General features: G+C 56.7%; 2 protein-coding genes across 18 annotated transcripts in view; both read left to right on the plus strand.

Moving 5' to 3' along the window:
* Positions 1-4,560, plus strand: part of LOC116950239 (nuclear receptor corepressor 1-like) — a 69,746-nt gene extending 65,186 nt beyond the window's left edge. For 15 of the 17 annotated variants that reach the window (XM_032967872.2, XM_032967886.2, XM_032967875.2 and 12 more), the window contains 4 exons: positions 142-192; positions 1,104-1,343; positions 1,758-1,937; positions 2,563-4,560. In XM_032967872.2, the coding sequence (XP_032823763.2) occupies positions 142-192; positions 1,104-1,343; positions 1,758-1,937; positions 2,563-2,774 (683 nt within the window). In that variant the 3' untranslated portion in view covers positions 2,775-4,560. The remainder of the gene's footprint in view (positions 1-141; positions 193-1,103; positions 1,344-1,757; positions 1,938-2,562) is intronic. The other 2 variants (XM_032967879.2, XM_032967887.2) reach the window with 2 other exon arrangements.
* Positions 4,561-8,519: 3,959 nt separating this feature from the next.
* Positions 8,520-18,460, plus strand: LOC142930367 (uncharacterized). The gene is made up of 2 exons (XM_076072524.1): positions 8,520-12,507; positions 13,130-18,460. Exon 2 carries the CDS (start codon positions 16,311-16,313, stop codon positions 17,238-17,240), a length of 930 nt encoding a protein of 309 aa, XP_075928639.1. The 5' UTR covers positions 8,520-12,507; positions 13,130-16,310; the 3' UTR covers positions 17,241-18,460.
* Positions 18,461-19,814: the final 1,354 nt, after the last annotated feature.

A 19,814-nucleotide genomic window follows, 5' to 3' on the forward strand; every position in this document is an offset into this window, starting at 1 on the left:
TGACGTAACAATGTATGACCAAACATCGCCTCCACAAAGAGTTTGTTGGCTCTAAATGAGAACACACGCGTAGGCTGCATTGGCGTGTCGCAATCTATAACTCAAGCGCATGTGCGTGCGTGTGTGTACGTGCGCGTACAGCAGTGCAGCCGGGCACGGAGATTTTCCACATGCCCGTGACCACGTCCTCAGGTGAGAATTTGCCCCACCGCCTCATGCATGCCGGGCCACGAGACGGGGGCCAGTGCTCGTGCTGACTGTCGGGAGGGGGTGAGGGGGGAGGGAGGGGGGCGGGGTTTGGGGGGGGGTTGAGCCCTTTGAGATGCACGGAGACGCCGTGGGGGACACGGCGCCGTGCCGGCCTGACCACGGCTAACGTCGGTGGCGAGCTGTATCGGGACCGTGCCTGGGCGACCCACCCCCCCCCCCCATCGCTCACCGTTTCACCAACCCGCATTGACCGGCATGGTGGTGTACGGTCAAACAATCTCCATGACCCACACGGTGTGGCGAGGTCTTCATCCAGCAGTGGATTGACAGAGGGCTGTGAATAATCGTAACGAAGGTGGTCAAATCCCAAACGCCTGCTGGGCTTGACCCTTGGCAGTGGATGTGTCGGCCTTTGCCTAAATCCGTTGCACATATCCCTGGAGCAGTTCTAAACACAGTGATGACGTCTTTAGTGGAAACGAGCTTCAGCTAATTGGGTACCAATTAGACGACGTGCAGAGTGGGTACAACGACAGGTAGGGCAAGACGTTGCGTGGCCGCCCGTGTTGCTGCGTCTGGTCCACGGCTGCATGCTGCGCGTGATTGCGTCGGGAGTTGCTTCGCTGCTTGTGTGCGCATGTTCCGGTGACGAGTTGTGGCCGTTACTTTTGCTGAACGCTGACTCTTCTCTTTTTCCTTGTTCCTTACTGTCTATACCGCACTCCCGTCCGTCTCCTCTGTACCCCCCACCCCCCCGCGTGCCGTGCGCTGGCCGCAAGCCGTGTCCTCGCGTCGTCCTCTTGGCGAGATCGTTGCGCCGCTTCATTGCATGCCGTGTTTTGTGCTTCCGCTTTTGTTTTTCCTTCCTGCTCCTCCTGTTCTCCGTCTCCCAGGAGCAGTCAGCTCTAGGAGTCATTCCTTTGCAGATTCTGTGGGGCCCATGGGCCTGGAGGCCATCATTAGGAAGGCCCTCATTGGCAGCTTTGAGGATCAGAGCGAGGAGGCCTCGGCCATGTCGGCGGTGGCGGCGGCCGGAGTGGGGGTCATGCCCGGCCTAGCGGGGGTGTCGCCTGCGCTAGATGGACGAGGCCAGCAGGCCCTCGGCCCCTCCCCTTCCTCCTCCTCTGCACAAGGTTCGGGCGTTGGGCTCCGTTTGCCTCTCGTTTCTCGCTGCATCCTGTTTGATTGTTGTCACTGTGTTGCCTGAAGCGCACGGTTCGCGAGGATTGCCGTTGTGTAGAGCTGTAATCTTGTGACGTTGTTTGTAGCCGAAACTGTTGCTGCGTCTTTGTTTAAGCTTCATAACTCTTTGAGTTACAAAATCGAGCATGCTTGCTGTACGGCTCGGACAGAAGTCACACTCGCTGGCAGTAGCCAATCAAGTTTACCAAAGATTAGGTATGTTAACGGTTCGCGGTGCATGCGTCAAGTTGCGTGAATGTCAATGTTTCTTTTGTTACCTTTCGGCTAATTGTTATGGCATTGGTGATTTTGATGGTGCTGGTGATTCCAGTATTGATGGTGATGATGATGGGTGTGCATTGCAGCGAGCTCTCTCAAGGTGAAGCTGCCAAGCAGGCCCAGTGCCAGGAAGGCCAAATCTCCAGGGCCGGCACAGTCATACGCGGAGCGGCCCTCATCGGTCTCCTCGGTACACTCGGAGGGCGATAACAACCGCAAGACTCCGCTCACGCACCGCGCCTGGGAGGACAGACCCTCGTCCACGGGTGAGCGAGTCGGCGTTGCGAGGGTTTCGTTTCCGCCAGGTCTGTCCGTGACCCGGAAGATTTTTCCACACCGGGCACAACTGCGTCCAGTATACCCGTGGCTGTGGCTGCTGCTTGTCACGTGCCACCAGCTCCAGTCGAACCGCGACCCAGAAACGAAAACCCTGGTTGCGACCTGTCGGTGGGGATTCTTTTTGGTGCTCTGTGTCGCTGTGCGTGGATGGGCCTTGGACAATCGGTGTCCCCGTTCTGATTCCGTGCGGCCACGAGAGGTGTCTTTGTTCCTGACAATATTTGAAACAAGAATCCATTCGTGAATTTTAACTCCAAATTCATGGCAATTCATAGAATGTCGGGGGTGGAGAATCAAGATAGATGTTATCAGCAACGGCTTCTAATGCAAAAATATATCATAGACAAATGTTTCTGGTAGTGGAGGGTGCAGAAATTTACTTAGTTGGATGGCTCACTTGCCACTTGCCACTCGATGATTAGTAGCTTGTCGTGCGATGTCGCTTATTTTGTGGTGACCTGGGCAGTCCAGCCGGCATGGGTTCTAACCACGCTGCCTTCCATGCGCAGAGAGTGATCTCGCCCTCTTGTGCCGCCGCCCCACTTCCCGCAGGATCCACGCCGTTCCCCTTTAACCCCCTGATGATGCGACTGCCGAGCAGCACGCCCCCCTCCGCCCTCACGCAGGCGCCGGCCGCCGTGAGTCAGGTGGCCTCGCCGGCGCCACCACCGCCGCCGCCTCCTCCTCCGCAGCGCACGTGGGAGCGGGAGCCGGCGCCGCTGCTCTCCGCTCAGTACGAGACGCTGTCGGACAGCGACGACTGAGCCCCCGCTCGCTCCTTCGCTCGCTCGCTCCTCCTCCGCCGCCGCCCCGTGGGGTCGCCGGGGGGTCACCCGCGCGGACGCCGATCTGCACGACGACCGGAAAATACGCGCTTCACACGAAACCACGTTCATTTCCGAAAGCTGAATGAAACCCCCGCCGCATGTGCGATGCTCGTGCCGGCGCACGGGGGGCTCGCCCGCCTCGCCCGCCTCGCCCGGCTCCTTTAATGCCAAAGCAAAGCGCCGTCAAGACTCCGGCGATGAACAGGGTGCGTTGCGGGCAAGCGTCTGCGCCGAAGCTCCCTCCGGGACAGTCACAGCGCAAGCCCCCTTCCCCCCCCCCCACCCCCTCTCTGCGGCGCTAGAGGGTGGCACCGAGCAGGCGTCTCGTCCTACCCGGAGACGCGGTCGCCGCCTGCTCGTCCAGACACATCTTCAGATTATATATTGGGTCAAAAAAGTATAAAGTACAGCTTAGTTTTGTATTTGTATATACGTGTATCTTTTATCTTGTTTTCTTTTTCATACGGTCTTTCATGAATTTATTCAGAGCTGACTGCACACGTTATTGTACCTAATAGCAACTGTACAGGAAAAGCAAAGCGGCACCCGGTTTAGTTGGCGTCGAGCGTTTGTGTGATGCCCGTTGGTATGACGCGCTCCCCGGCCGGGTACTATGTCTGCTGTGGAGATGCGCTAACGCGTCAATCGTTGTTTTTAGAGTTCTCTTTAATGACCAACGCACCTCCATCGCAAGACATGTTCTTGTTCGGAACTCTTTGCCGCAGGTCCACCCTCATTAATTAGCCGACGTGATCTCGTTAACATTGGAATGTAAATTTAACACTGGACCCGAAGCCGCCACCTGATCACAAAGCCAAACTTTGGAGAAGATGAAGAAGAGGAGGAGGAGGAACAGGCGCATAGCAGCACTGCCTGTATTTCTGTTTTTACTCCGTGACGTCGCTCAGCCCGGCCTAGACAACGTGAAGTGGAACCCAGGCGCAGACACGAACCTCTCCCCACGGCGTCCCCTCTGTGTCTCGTTTTTATTTTGCTGTAGTAAACGTGATGGCGAAGATGGCTTGATCCACGTAGTGTTTCATCTGACGTAATAAAAGGTTAACATTTTATACGTACACCGCGAGACCGTGACTGGGACTGACGACGTGGGGCGGTTGCCGAGCCTCGTGGCTCACGCTTCTCTGCTGGTGTGTGACGGCCCCGCCAGTGTCACGGCCCCGTCGGTGTCGCGGCCCCGTCCGTGCCATCTGGGCAACGAGCGATAAAACGCAAAGCTTTGCCAGGGACACGTTGGGCAGTGGGGTACACGAGCACAATACCAGCTACAACACCCGTCTGTTAAGGGAAGCCTCCACTTAAGATATTCTTAGGCTATATTCTTATATCTGTAAAACTTTCAATTTACGGATACTTCACATGTAGCAGCAATATTTAGGACATTCCTGCCATTGGCCACGCAGTGCCACGGAAACATGGGGGGACGCACAGACACCGCGTGGGTGGGCCGTGATCTCGGTTCCCACGTGCAATATTTTTTTTACCCCAGATGTTTCCAACAGGTGGCAGGCGTATCACGCGATCAAGCGGGGGGACGCCCTTGCAGGACCGCACATCAGCAGAGCGGCGAGCCGTTGACGTGCGTTCACGGAGACGCCGTGTGATGGCAGCAGTGTAACGTTTACAAGCGTGCGGAACGGATGCGATCGCCATGGTGTTGAGCGATGATGAACGTGACGATAAAAATGATGATAAAATTGCTCGACCAGTTTGTAGGCTTCAACTTGATGAGCGTAGGTTGCTCGTGTCGAGAGGTTGGTTGTGGATGACGGGCGAGAAGACGTGAAGCTGGTGGTGTTGGGGACACGCGTGAGAACGTTTCGCGTTAACCCGTGACAACGTCACTTTGTGAACGGTTGTGTGGCCCAGTGGCTGCCAAAAATATTCACGGTGCGTAATGTTTAAACTGCAGTCGGGACTCTTGAGGAAAATTGTGAGTTTTTCTTAAAAGGCTCACAAATCTGGGCGTCCTCCTCGTTGGCGAGCCGCTCCGTGCGACTGCATCAGGAGTTTGTAGTTTTCGTGAACTCGTCTGAAGGGGCTTCCCGGGCGTGAATCCCCATCACAGAAGCAGCCAGCGGACGCATTTTTCGGCTCGCCAAGTTCATCGTCACAGCCGGCCGGACGAGCGCTCAACCCCACAACACACGCAACTGTATATACTCAATCCTTTGGTTCTTTCGGTAAAGTCACGTAGGTAAAAATAAAATAAAACAAAAATGAAACTCAATTAAATCACGACGTTTCGGGCGCAACACAAGCGCCCGTCATCAGGTGGGACAACAGTTAGAAACAACTGCTGAACTGGGCAAGAAATCTGCAGTGAAACAAGACGCTATGTAAATAAAGAGAGGGGTGGGAGGAGCCAAGGAGGAGATAGAGTGGGGGGGGGGGGCGTAGGAAGATCAAAGAGAAAATGGAAGACACTAAACATGCCGAACACGCTACAATGGACAACATGACACTAAACTGTTGTGTCCCACCTGATGACGGGCGCTTGTGTTGCGCCTGAAACGTCGTGATTTTATTTAGTTTCATTTTTGTTTTATTTTATTTTTACCTACGTGACTTTACCGAAAGAACCAAAGAATATGGATCCTTGCGGTCACGAAAACTTCAAATCTAGAATCCTCAATCCTGTTGTGGGCCGACGTCGTGGGCTATGACCCTTCTTCAGAGGTGGAGAGGGGCGGTAGGCTGACTTGGTCGACTCTTCCAAACCTCCCCGGGGTCACGGGGTGGAGGAGCCACGCCTGATGGGGCCTGCACTGCGCCAAGTTGCTGTGCGCACAACGCCGAGAGCATGTGTCGGAGAGGCGAATTGTCTCCTTGACGGGGTTTTTCTTCTGTTCAACCTATAACCGCATGGAAAACCGGTTGCCGAAGCACCGCACGTGTTAAAATATATATCGTTAAACACAACGCGCTTTAGTTTTTAACTGAGAGACCTGGGGGGCTGTCAGAGCAGGGGTTGGTGGTTAACAGCCCAGTGGCCTGCAGTCCAGTGGACTAGGTGGGACGAGTGTGCATGACGCCCTCCCCCTGTCCACCCAGCAGTGCAGTGAGCACAGCAGAGCTCGCTGATTTATCGGCCAGGCTGCGTGTGGTGGGGGTCAAGTGTAGGTGCGCCCACCTATTCCAACGCGTCCGGTCAGCGTGGAATAGTCGAAAAGTAGATGTACCCTTTGGACTCCCCCCCCCCCCCGTGCCTACCACCACCAGCGACATGAGTGGGAAATTGCAGGGCTGCACCCTTTATCTTGTTTTTACCTGGAGCGCCAAGCGAGCAGCGTGTTCGCGTCTCGCATTCCGCAGGCGCCAGCTGTTTGCCGGTTCCCCTAACCGTTGAAACCGGTAACCGATCGTGCGAGCAGTTACCGGTTTCCCGGTCGTGTTTTGACAACCCCTTGGTAGCATACCGCTCACGAGACGGTGCGTTGCCGCACAGCGCGGATAGACCTCGTGGAATGTGATCCGGGGGAAGTGAAACTGGCCCACGACGCCGCGTGGTACGTGGCTGACTGATGGACACTGGTGGAGTCTTGTGTGAAACAACAAAATAATTGTTTTATATATTTTATTCTTTTGTTGTTTCTCTTCAACGTGACTTTACCGAAAAAACTAAGAATATGAATTACTGCAGTCACGAAAGCTTTAAATCAAAATTTTGGTGGACAACTTGGTGAACTCTCGTGTTTGGCCGAGACGAAAAAAACGCCATCCAACCCCAGTAGGGACCTGGGCACAGACGCCACGCAGCGGGGCCGCTGCTGCCGCCTGCAGCGCGTTGTTCATTTACGGTTGCGCCAAGTGGATCATCACGGTCTGCAGGAGGTTGTTTTGACTCTCACAACACGGAAGGCATCGCGCGCCGTCACTCACTCACTCGTCGGCCATCTACCTCCACTTCTCCGCTGTGATTCGGTCTACACTAAACGACTCTTGGAACTTGACCGCGAGTCGTGGAACGCGACGAGCCTCGTGCGGTGTGGCCCGTTCGAAAGGGCCGGAAGAGGATCGTGAAGTGGTGATGCTCACGCACCGGTGGTGTGAGGGTGACTGGTGATCGTACATGGTGGTAAGGGTGACAGTGGTGAGGGTCACACACGGTGGTGAGGGTGACAGTGGTGAGGGTCACACACGCTGGTGAGGCCGACTCAGTGGTGAGGATCACACACGCTGGTGAGGGTCACTCAGTGGTGAGGGTCACACACGCTGGTGAGGGTCACTCAGTGGTGTCGATCAGTCACTGAACCATGTCGGAAGACGACGACCTCTGCTGCCAGATCTGCTGCGAACCTTTCGACGAGGGCCCGTACAGCCCGCGGATCCTCGACTGTTGCCTCTACAACCTCTGCCTGCAATGCGTCAAGAACCTGGAAGCTAAGCAGAAGGGCTTCGTCACCTGCCCCGCGTGCCGGACCGAGCACGACGTGGAGGGAGACGTGGAGAAACTCCCCTTCAACGTGCTCGTGCTGAGGAAGCTACGCGCCCCGGACAAACCGGATCCAACCACAGGTAGGGCAAGACGTTGTGTGGCCGCCCCGTGTTGCTGCGTCTGGTCCACGGCTGCATGCTGCGTCTGATTGCGTCGGAGTTGCTTCGCTGCTTGTGTGCGCATATTCCGGTGACACTTCTCTTTTTCCTTGTTCCTTACTGTCTATACCGCACTCCCGTCTGCCTCCTCTGTACCCCGCCCCCGCGTGCCGTGCGCTGGCCGCTGTCGCCGCTCAACCCGCGGCCGCCGTGTCCTCGCGTCGTCCTCTTGGCGAGATCGTTGCGCCGCTTCATTGCATGCCGTGTTTTGTGCTTCCGCTTTTAATTTTCATTCCTGCTCCTCCTGTTCTCCGTCTCCCAGGAGCAGTCAGCTCTAGGAGTCATTCCTTTGCAGATTCTGTGGGGCCCATGGGCCTGGAGGCCATAATTAGGAAGGCCCTCATTGGCAGCTTTGAGGATCAGAGCGAGGAGGCCTCCGCCATGTCGGCGGTGGCAGCGGCCGGAGTGGGGGTCATGCCCGGCCTAGCGGGGGTGTCGCCTGCGCTAGATGGACAAGGCCAGCAGGCCCTCGGCCCCTCCCCTTCCTCCTCCTCTGCACAAGATTCGGGTGCTGGGCTCCCTTTGCCTCTCGTTTCTCGCTGCGTCCTGTTTGGTTGTCACTGTGTTGCCTGAAGTGCACGGTTCGCGAGGATTGCCGTTGTGTAGAGCTGTAATCTTGTGACGTTTGTAGCTGAAACCGTTACTGCGTTCTTTGTTTAAGCTTCATAACTCTTTGAGTTACAAAATCGAGCATGCTTGCTGTACGGCTCGGACAGAAGTCACACTCGCTGGCAGTAGCCAATCAAGTTTACCAAAGATTAGGTATGTTAACGGTTCGTGGTGCATGCGGTCCGGACCATAAGCTGGGTCCCGGACCGTGTGGCTAGAGGCTTCTTCTCCCCAACGTGGATCTTCCAACACCAACACTTGAAGAACCCTGAGCTCCTCATAGAGCTCTCCTTGTATGCTCCGGGGCTGGGGCTGGCTCCGCCCTTAGGCTTCTCAAGCTTCTCGAATGTTCCCGAGAGGTCCTCGGTACCACGTGACCACCCCTCGGCCCCGGTCTACCGGTGGCCCGCCTAGAGTCCGTGACACCGGTCCTCCAGACGGGTTGGGCTCGACTTCCTTGGGAAGGCCGGGGGGAGCAAGAAATCGACCCGACGTAGCCGGCTCCTCACGCAGAGCAGTAGGCCGGGTTGTCGGGTCCTTGGCCTTCCGAGCACGCGAGGCCGACACGAGCGGCCGTATGCGAGGCAGCAGTCGTGCGGCGCCTGGGGGCGGAACAGAGACACTCTCCTGAGGATCCGCATTGGCAGACGCACGCCCCAGCTCGTTGGGCACACCCGGCACTCGGCCCCTTCGATATGGAGATGAAATAAACTCGCACGGCATGATGAATGGTTTCAGGCGGGAGGGGTGCACAAACCAGCTACGCTTACCAAACCGAACCTGGACACATTGGGGCCTGACGACCCGAATGACATCAACCGGCCCTCTCCAAGGTTGCAGAAATTTAGGTGACGTGCCCACTGGCACCTGCAGACAATGCAACCAGGCCTTCTCGCCCGGCGACCAATCGCACAGGGAAACGCGGCCACCTTTGAGCCGCTCGTTGGCCAGCTGCCTGGCCCGAGAGTTAACACTGGTGGCTTCCCGCGCCTCAGTGAGTTTACCCATCGTGAATTGAATCGCATCGGAAATTTTCGACACCTTCGGGGCGAGCGCGGCCTGCAACTGGACATCGATGGGAGGGTCATACTCTTTACCATACATCAAAAAAGCAGGTCGCAAACCTCACGCAGTAGCGTGGAAGACATTTTTTTCCCCTGATCCGTCAAGAGACGCTCAGGAGCCCCTTTATCCAGGACATAGTCATTCAGGAACGCCTCGGTGATAGCAACAGCCGACTGATTTGGGAGCGGCTTAGCCATAGGCCAGCACGAGAAATACTCGATGCCTACGAGTAAATATTTGTTGCCACGCGCCGAGACGGGAAACGGCCCGAGAATATCGAGGGCAACAATTTAATTTACCCGTGACACCTGGATGGATTGCAGCGGAGGACAACAGGATCTCGCCGGCGGCTTGCGCTGGGCACATTGCACGCAGCCTTTTAATAGATCCTCAACATTGGAGGCCATGGCCAGCCAATAAAAATCCAATTTAAGCGCGGCCAGCGTCTTCTGCACTCCGAGGTGCAACAGCCATTTATGCACAGCACACACGACCTCACCCCGCAGGGCGGTAGGGACAACAATAGCATAACGGCGCAATCCTCCATCCCAATACATGAGCAATGGTCCCCGCAACACAAACGAGTTCACATTCTGAGGTGTTTCACCATCCGTGGTCACTGACACGCCGGCGCAGCTAAAGGAGGGATGAATCCTCCGCTGTCGACGTCCCCATACTTCAAAATCCAATCCCAAGGTAGCATCACCCGCAATGGGGACGTCGCCCGTTCCCTCCCTGGCATTCGTGGCAGACGCAACGAGAGGGGAGGGGGAGGTCGAGCCGCACGGTCGACGACGACCCGAACCGGAAAAACATGCGCACTTCCCGGGTGCTGGCAATCGCGAATGGGCATCGGCGTTCGAATGGCGAGAACCCTTACGATATGAGACGTTGAAAGAAAAATCCTGCAGGATTTCTAGCCAGCGTGACAATTGACCCAAGGGCTGGCCCACACGCAACGCGTACTGAAGCGCCGCGTGGTCCGAGCGCACATCGAAGTGCCGCCCCTACAAATACTGTATTGCTGCATAAACACGACAATGGCCAACAGCTCCCGGCGCGTAACGCAGTACCGCTGCTCCGTCGGGGACAGCACCCTGCTGACATACGCGACCACGTGCTCTACGCCATTAACGATCTGATATAACACGGCACCAATGCCGGTATTACTGGCGTCCGTGTCCAAAACGAAAAGTTGGGATACCGCAGGGGAGGGGTGTTAACAAGCCCATCACGAATGGAGCGGAACGCAGCCTCCTGTGCCTCCCCCCAATGAAATTTCTGGCCCTTGGCCATCAGGGCGTGGTGAGGTTTAGCAATGTACGCGAACCCCGCAACAAACCGGCGATAGTAAGAGGCAAAGTCGATAAAACTGCCCACCTCGGTAGCCGAGGTGGGGGCCGGCCATATCTGAACGCAAGCAGTTTTCTCGGGGTCCGTCGTGATACCCGATTCGCTGACTATGTGGCCCAAGTAACGGACAGATTTTTGGAGCAGATGACATTTTTGGGGCTCATCTTCTTGTTTCCCCTGATCGTAAAAAAAAAGAACTTAAAGTCAGCCGCGCTTTTTAATGAAAACAGCCTTCAGGCGACCCAAATGCTCATCAAATGTGCGGCTGAAAACGATGACGTCATCTAAGTAGATTAGGCACGAATCCCACTGGAGGCCTGCCAAAACCAATTCCATTGTCGTTGAAAAGTGGCAGGCGTGGAATGGAGCCCCATTGGAAGTCGACTAACAGCCCTTGGGGTATCCGAAAAGCCGTTTTGGGCCTCGAGGCCTCGTCAAGTGGCAACTGCCAAAAACCCGACAAAAGGTCGAGGGTTGAAAAATACTGCGTGCCTGCCAGAGCGTCCAAAGAATCGTCCATGCCAGGCAGGGGGTAGGCATCCGCGACTGCAACTTTGTTTCCTAAAATCGACACAAAACTGCAGACTGCCGTCGTGTTTCTTAACAAGAATGATCGGAGCCCCCCATGGACTGGTGGATGGCGAAATGATATCCGCAGCCAACATTTCATCCACCGCCACATGAACATGGTCCTTCTCAGCCGGACTCAGCCGATAAGGATTCTGGCGAATGGGGGCAGCATTACCCGTGTCAATATGGTGGCTCAATGGAGATAGTCCGGCAGGCCGCAGTTGTAGCAGGTGACCCGTCCATCACCGGAACGGGACGAAACAGACCTCGCCCGCCACCGGTCCCGCCGCCGATCACCGTCACCCCGTCGATTGGCGCCCCGCTGATGCAGCGAGCACGCGGACGCAGCCTCTCCATCCGTGCGACCCTCGGGCTCCGCGGAAGACGCGGAGCACGCCACCAACACCCTGTCACGCTGCAGGGTCTGCTGTGCCTGGATACACCTGGCGATCTTGAGCGAAGACACATCCCCATCGTAAGTGGGAAGCACAGTTCGGAGATCCTTGGCGAGCTCCAACATCTTCTCAAGGACCAGCGCATCATGGCCATCGTGACCCATGCGCGGATACGCGGCCTTCGAATTTCTGGCGGGTGTTCAGCAGATGCTCAAAAGTGGCGGCCATCTGGTCAAACGCCTGTGTGATTGTCGACCTCTCGGACGGCGGGATGGCTTGGAACGCCGCTAAAGCATCGTCATTGAGGGCGGCGGGAAGCGCATTCAGCGCGTCCGCCTCTGACCACCCCGCCACGTCGGCATTCGTAAGGAATCTTCTCAAACGCCACCCAGTCTCCGCTGGTGGCAATAAATTATTTAATGAAGGGCAGCCAACGGCGGAGCGACTGGACGTCAAATGACGAGGACGTCCCCGCTTTAAGCTTAGCGGGCTCCGCGCTCCCCGCCGGCGGCAAAATGGCGCCCGCGAGCGCGGGCAGCGGCAATGGCGTTCCCGCCCTTCGTGAAATGGCGGCCAAGTCGCCTTGTTCGGGCAGCTCCGCAACTCCTTCCTTCGCCGTCGAGGAGAAGGACCGCATCTCGACGAGGATGGAGGACGCCACTTGGAGGTCATCGAGACGGCCATGCGCGTCCCTGATGAGCTCCTCAACAGAAGACGAGGCGCCCCGTGCCCCGGGTGCACCCTGCTCCATGGCCAGCGTCTCCGCTCCGTCCTCGGCGGCCGTGGGCGGAATCAGCTCCTCGTCGTCTTCGTCGTCCGACGCTCGCACATGAACTCTGCAACGTGTAGACATCTCTGGTGATGATGATGGGTGTGCATTGCAGCGAGCTCTCTCCAGGTGAAGCTGCCAAGCAGGCCCAGTGCCAGGAAGGTCAAATCTCCGGGGCCGGCACAGTCATACGCGGAGCGGCCCTCATCGGTCTCCTCGGTACACTCGGGGGGCGATAACAACCGCAAGACTCCGCTCACGCACCGTTCTTGGGAGGACAGACCCTCGTCCACGGGTGAGCGAGTTGGCGTTGCGAGGGTTTCGTTTCCGCCAGGTCTGTCCGTGACCTGGAAGGTTTTTCCACACCGGGCACAACTGCGTCCAGTATACCCGTGGCTGCGGCTGCTGCTTGTCACGTGCCACCAGCTCCAGTCGAACCGCGACCCAGAAACAAAAACCCTGGTCGCGACCCGTCGGTGGGGATTCTTTTTGGTGCTCTGTGTCGCTGTGACTGGATGGGCCTTTGACAATCGGTGTCCCCGTTTTGATTCCGTGCGGCCACGAGAGGTGTCTTCGTTCCTGACAATATTTGAAACAATCCATTCGTGAATTTTAACTCCAAATTCATGGCAATTCATAGAATGTCGGGGGTGGAGAATCAAGATAGATGTTATCAGCAACGGCTTCTAATGCAAAAATATATCACAGACAAATGTTTCTGGTAGTGGAGGGTGCAGAAATTTACTTAGTTGGATGGCTCACTTGCCACTTGCCACTCGATGATTCATAGCTTGTCGTGCGATGCCGCTTATTTTGTGGTGACCTGGGCAGTCCAGCCGGCATGGGTTCTAACCACGCTGCCTTCCGATCGCAGAGAGTGATCTCGCCCTCTTGTGCCGCCGCCCCACTTCCCGCAGGATCCACGCCGTTCCCCTTTAACCCCCTGATGATGCGACTGCCGAGCAGCACGCCCCCCTCCGCCCTCACGCAGGCGCCGGCCGCCGTGAGTCAGGTGGCATCGCCGGCGCCACCACCGCCGCCGCCTCCTCCTCCGCAGCGCACGTGGGAGCGGGAGCCGGCGCCGCTGCTCTCCGCTCAGTACGAGACGCTGTCGGACAGCGACGACTGAGCCCCCGCTCGCTCCTTCGCTCGCTCGCTCCTCCTCCGCCGCCGCCCCGTGGGGTCGCCGGGGGGTCACCCGCGCGGACGCCGATCTGCACGACGACCGGAAAATACGCGCTTCACACGAAACCACGTTCATTTCCGAAAGCTGAATGAAACCCCCGCCGCATGTGCGATGCTCGTGCCGGCGCACGGGGGGCTCGCCCGCCTCGCCCGCCTCGCCCGGCTCCTTTAATGCCAAAGCAAAGCGCCGTCAAGACTCCGGCGATGAACAGGGTGCGTTGCGGGCAAGCGTCTGCGCCGAAGCTCCCTCCGGGACAGTCACAGCGCAAGCCCCCTTCCCCCCCCCACCCCCTCTCTGCGGCGCTAGAGGGTGGCACCGAGCAGGCGTCTCGTCCTACCCGGAGACGCGGTCGCCGCCTGCTCGTCCAGACACATCTTCAGATTATATATTGGGTCAAAAAAGTATAAATTACAGCTTAGTTTTGTATTTGTATATACGTGTATCTTTTATCTTGTTTTCTTTTTCATACGGTCTTTCATGAATTTATTCAGAGCTGACTGCACACGTTATTGTACCTAATAGCAACTGTATACACGTGAGAACGTTTCGCGTTAACCCGTGACAACGTGACTTTGTGAACGGTTGTGTGGCCCAGTGGCTGCCAAAAATATTCACGGTGCGTAATGTTTAAACTGCAGTCGGGGCTCTTGAGGAAAATTGTGAGTTTTTCTTAAAAGGCTCACAAATCTGGGCGTCCTCCTCGTTGGCAAGCCGCTCCGTGCGACTGCATCAGGAGTTTGTAGTTTTCGTGTACTCGTCTGAAGGGGCTTCCCGGGCGTGAATCCCCATCACAGAAGCAGCCAGCGGACGCATTTTTCGGCTCGCCAAGTTCATCGTCACAGCCGGTCGGACGAGCGCTCAACACCACACCACACGCACTCAATCCTGTTGTGGGCCGACGTCGCAGGCGATGACCCTTCTTCAGAGGTGGAGAGGGGCCGCACGGAGTGGAGGAGCCACGCCTGATGGGGCCTGCACCGCGCCAAGTAGCTGTGCGCACAACGCCGAGTGCAGAGCGAGTGCGATGCGGGGACAGCACGCGGATGTGGTAGGGGCAGGCCGGGACCACACTCCGATGACGCCACGTGCCCAAACCGGCCCGGGGTCTGCTGCTGTTGTGCCAATGATGTTGCTGAAATTATGCACTCACGGAAGGCAGAGTGGCTGGCGTAAACGCGTAAAACAACATTTTTTCAGTCGGGATGGAACCGATGTGTAGGAGAGGCGATTTTTTTTCCTTGACGGGGTTTTTTTTTCTGTCCAACCTAAAACCCGCATGGAAATACCGGTTTGCCGATGCACCGCACGTGTAAAAACATATCGATAAACAACGCGCTTTAGTTTTTAACTGAGACACCTGGGGAGGCTGTCAGAGTGCGGTGGTGGGTGGTTAACAACTTGGTGAACTCTGGTGCTCCCCCGTGACACAAAAAAACGCCATCTGGGGCTCAGTTCACAGTAATTAAAAAATGAATATTCATTCATAATCTTGATACGGCATTGGCAAAAAGGGGGCCCCGTATATACCATATCACAGCGTCAACCAACAGCGTTTCTTTTTGTCTGACTTCTGGCAAAACCGCCCCCGATGCCGTGAACACGCGAACAATGCGACCGCACACGTGGAAGTTTCGCCGTCGTTCCCGGAGCAGGGATGATTACGCGCGCCCTCTCTCGCTTCCGCCTAAGCATGGAGAGTCGGGGACCCCCCCCCCCCTCCTCCAACCCCAGTAGCGACCTGGGCACAGACCCCACGCTGCAGAGCAGCTGCTGCCGCCTGCACCGCGTTGTTCATCCACGGTTGCGTCAAGTGGATAATCACGGTCCACACGAGGTTGTTTTGACTGTGCCTGACTACGTTGCTCAGTTCGGGTTTGTGAATTTCGGGGGGGTTGGTGATTTACGGGGGTTGACGCATTCGCGCACATTATTTATTTCCATTTAGAAAAAAAATTGCTGGGCACAGATCCAAAACGTCAGCGGCCAGTCACAATCGACTCTTGTCAAGTTTTACTCGGTAAGAGTGCAATACAGTCGATGAGTCTTGAAATGAGCGAGGCGATGGCTTTCCGAGCTTGGGAAAGAGAGACGATGGGAGGAGGGAATTCCGTTGTGGAGCAGAGCGAGGGAAGAATCCGCAGGATGAGAGGAGACGCCAGTCGACACTGACGTCAACCGTTACCGGGAATTCAACTCAAGATCGCGGGGGTCCGCGGCTCCCAATCATCTAGAATAAAACTGCGTTAAATTATTGCCCCACATTAAACCTTAACCCGTGTAAGGTTACGATGTCGTATAACTTACAGAAACTTTATATGGGACACTGGCCTCTACCTCGCCGCGATGTCGTGGCGCGCGTGGGTTTTGCTGTGACCTCGACACCCAAAACCCAACCAACTCTTCACCCCCGACCGGTCCGGTCCTGCCGGTCCCGCCCTGCCGTCCGGGTTCCGTCCGCGGAACTCTCAAAACACGGAAGGCACCGTGCGCAGTCACTCACTCACTCGTTGGCCTCCCATCTCCCTCCACTCCTCCGCTGTGATTCGGTCTGTACTCGACGATTCCTGGAACTTGGCCGCGAGTCGTGGAATGCGACGAGCCTCGTGCAGTGTGGCCCGTTCGAGGATTGTGGTGTGAGGGTGACGGTGGTGATCGAACACGATGGTGAGGGTGACAGTGGTGAGGGTCACACACGGTGGTGAGGGTGACTCAGTGGTGAGGGTCACACGGTGGTGAGGCTGACTCAGTGGTGAGGGTCACACTTTGGTGAGGCCGCCTCAGTGGTGAGGATCACACACGCTGGTGAGGCCGACTCAGTGGTGAGGATCACACACGCTGGTGAGGCCGACTCAGTGGTGAGGATCACACACGCTGGTGAGGGTCACTCAGTGGTGTCGGTCAGTCACTGAACCATGCCGGGAGACGACGACCTCTGCTGCCAGATCTGCTGCGAGCCTTTCGACGAGGACCCGCACAGCCCGCGGATCCTCGGGTGTTGCCTCAACACCCTCTGCCTGCAATGCGCCAAGAACCTGGCCTTAGAGCAGGAGGGCTTCGTCACCTGCCCCGCGTGCCGGACCGAGCAAGACGTGGAGGGAGACGTGGAGAATCTGCCCATCAACGAGCTCGTGCTGAGGAAGCTCCGCGCCGCGGCACCGCCGCCACCGCCCGGAGGAGGAGGAAGAGGAGGAAGAGGGGACTTTCATGCCGACGCGTCGGGAGACGCCGCTCAGGGATCCATCAACACCGAGGACGATGAGTGGTCCATCTACCCTGACGACGACGACTATGGCTTGGCCGAGGAACGTTTTGAACGTGCAGATGTCGTGGCCCATCAGATATCCGCCACCGTAAACATTGAGGACTACGACTTTTACGAGGAACCTTCCGAAAGTCCGGCCATCCCTGCAGAGGTGCCCGCCGCGTCGGACCGAGATGACGCCGACGATCATCTCGCGCTGCCCCCGTGTCCCCTGTGCGACGAGCACTTCGACGCGATTCGGAAGCCCTGGGCCCTGGCATGCCCCCACGTGTTGTGCGAGTCGTGCCTGAGCGCCATGCACGGCTCTCGCTCGGCCTCGGGGGCCCGCATCTCGTGCCCGGTGTGCGCGACCGAGACCGACGTGGCCCACGACTGGACCGCCTGCTTGACCCCGCGCGGCCACAGCGAGCGCCGCCAGCGACCCCAGCCCGCGGCTCCGGACCCTCTCGGCCCGGCCACCGCGGGGACCCCGGGCGCCGTGGCTGTCACGTCGGGGGCCGCGGACGATGGGTCCGAGGGGAGTTTCTGGGCGTGGTGGTTGGCGACGCTCGGGAGGTGGTGCTTCTGTCGCGCCCGGTAGCTGCAGCTGCGAGTCATCATCACGGTCAACACCACGATCATTGTCATCAGCAGCAGTGTCATCATTACCATCATTACCACCATCAGCAGCAGTGTCATCATTATCATCACCACCATCAGCAGCAGTGTCATCATTACCATCACCATCAGCAGCAGTGTCATTACCATCACCACCACCATCAGCAGCAGTGACATTACCATCACCACCAAGGCAACAAAGGAGTGGCTCAAGAAGAAGCACAACACTTTCACCCAGTTGTCCTCTGAATCATTCAGATGTTCATTGGCAAACTTCAGACGGACATGTATATGTGCTTTCTTGAGCAGGGGGACCTTGCGGGCGCTGCAGGATTTCAGTCCTTCACGGCGTAGTGTGTTACCAATTGTTTTCTTGGTGACTATGGTCCCAGCTGCCTTGAGATCATTGACAAGATCCTCCCGTGTAGTTCTGGGCTGATTCCTCACCGTTCTCATGATCATTGCAACTCCACGAGGTGAGATCTGGCATGGAGCCCCAGGCCGAGGGAGATTGACAGTTCTTTTGTGTTTCTTCAATTTGCGAATAATCGCACCAACTGTTGTCACCTTCTCACCAAGCTACTTGGCAATGGTCTTGTAGCCCATTCCAGCCTTGTGTAGGTCTACAATCTTATCCCTGATATCCTTGGAGAGCTCTTTGGTCTTGGCCATGGTGGAGAGTTTGGAATCTGATTGATTGATTGCTTCTGTGGACAGGTGTCTTTTATACAGGTAACAAGCTGAGATTATGAGCACTCCCTTTAAGAGTGTGCTCCTAATCTCAGCTCGTTACCTGTATAAAAGACACCTGGGAGCCAGAAATCATTCCGATTGAGAGGGGGTCAAATACTTATTTCCCTGATTAAAATGCAAATCAATTTATAACATTTTTGACATGCGTTTTCTGAATGTTGTTGTTGTTGTTATTCTGTCTCTCACTGTTGAAATAAACCTACCATTAAAATTATAGACTGATCATTTCTTCGTCAGTGGGCAAACGTACAAAATCAGCAGGGGATCAAATACTTTTTTCCCTCACTGTAAGAGTATGACACGTTTCTTAAAGTGAGTCAGCTGATTGTCAGAGAGCCTGGGGACAAGAGGCGGTGATGGGAGGAGGGAAGTGGAGCAATGCGAAGGAAGAAGCGGAAAGAGAAGCGTCGTGACCTGCAGTGTGGTGAGTGGGTGGGTGAGTGGGAGAGTAGGTGGATGAGTGGGAGGGTGAGTGACCTGCAGTATGGTGAGTGGGTGAGTGGGAGAGTGAGTGGGTGAGTGAGTGGGAGGGTGAGTGGGAGAGTAGGCGGGAGAGTGGGAGGGTGAGTAATCTGCAGTGTGGTGAGTGGGTGGGTGAGTGAGTGGGAGAGTAGGTGGGTGAGTGAGTGGGTGAGTGGGTGAGTGAGTGGGAGAGTAGGTGGGTGAGTGAGTGAGTGTGTTGTCGTGACCTGCAGTGTGGTGAGTGGGTGGGTGAGTGGGAGAGTAGGTGGGTGAGTGGGAGGGTGAGTGACCTGCAGTGTGGTGAGTGGGTGAGTGGGAGAGTGAGTGGGTGAGTGAGTGGGAGGGTGAGTGGGAGAGTAGGTAGGTGAGTGGGAGGGTGAGTGACCTGCAGTGTGGTGAGTGGGTGAGTGGAAGAGTAGGTGGGTGAGTGAGTGGGTGAGTGAGTGGGAGAGTAGGTGGGTGAGTGGTAGGGTGAGTGACCTGCGGTGTGGTGAGTGGGTGAGTGGAAGAGTAGGTGGGTGAGTGAGTGAGTGAGTCGGAGAGTAGGTGGGTGAGTGGTAGGGTGAGTGACCTGCGGTGTGGTGGTTGAACGCAGTATGACGGATGAGACAAGACAGTGTCTGGCAGTCCGAGTCCTCAATACGGGAGGACGATGATGATGACGACGATGATGACGACGCGGTGATGGGGCTGGAGGGACACGGGGCCGCGCCTCCTCTTCCCCCTGCTCACCGCGGCGTGAGACTCCTCACTCCTCGCCTTCCTCACCCCTCCTCACCCCTCCTCACCGCCACGTAAGACTTCTCACCCCTGCTCTAATGAACGCGCCTCTTCGTTTCAATTAAAGCCGCGTCTCCTCCAGCTCCTCGCGGCTCCTCGAGAAACGCATTCCAGCCCAGAGGCACAAACAGCGTGCGCAGTCACGGGCAGAACACGCGCTCCCCTCCTCCTCCTCGTCATACTCCTCCTCGTCATACTTCCCGGGCCGGACCTGCTGCGGAGCGAGGCGCACGGAGCGGAGAGAGTGATTTCTGGACTCTGCGGGACATGGGCTGAGCGTGGAGGTGGTGGAGAGGTACGACCTCGTCCCTGCATGAAGCGTCAATCTCGACGTCGCGACTGAAGTGGACTCCTGGACTCCGAGTCTCCTCCGACTTCGGTATTCAGGTCTCCTCTAGTTCCTGGTTTTTCGTATTTAGGATCGTGGTTCTCGAGTTTCTCGTCATTATTCTACTGCTCCTTAATCTGCTGGTGTCTGATAATATCCTGGTCTCCTGGCATCTGGATCCTTAACATCCTAGCCTCTCATCTCCTTGCCCCTGGAACTGCGACCCCAGCAGCA

This window comes from Petromyzon marinus, chromosome 38 (assembly GCF_048934315.1).
Source record: "Petromyzon marinus isolate PM22_M1 ecotype Great Lakes invasive population chromosome 38, UKy_Petmar_22M1.pri1.0, whole genome shotgun sequence".
In the NCBI taxonomy this organism is placed as follows: domain Eukaryota; kingdom Metazoa; phylum Chordata; class Hyperoartia; order Petromyzontiformes; family Petromyzontidae; genus Petromyzon; species Petromyzon marinus.

Bases quoted from the DNA above. Each gene is read 5' to 3' on its own strand.
- LOC142930367 (XM_076072524.1), top strand. From the start codon at position 16,311: ATGCCGGGAGACGACGACCTCTGCTGCCAGATCTGCTGCGAGCCTTTC.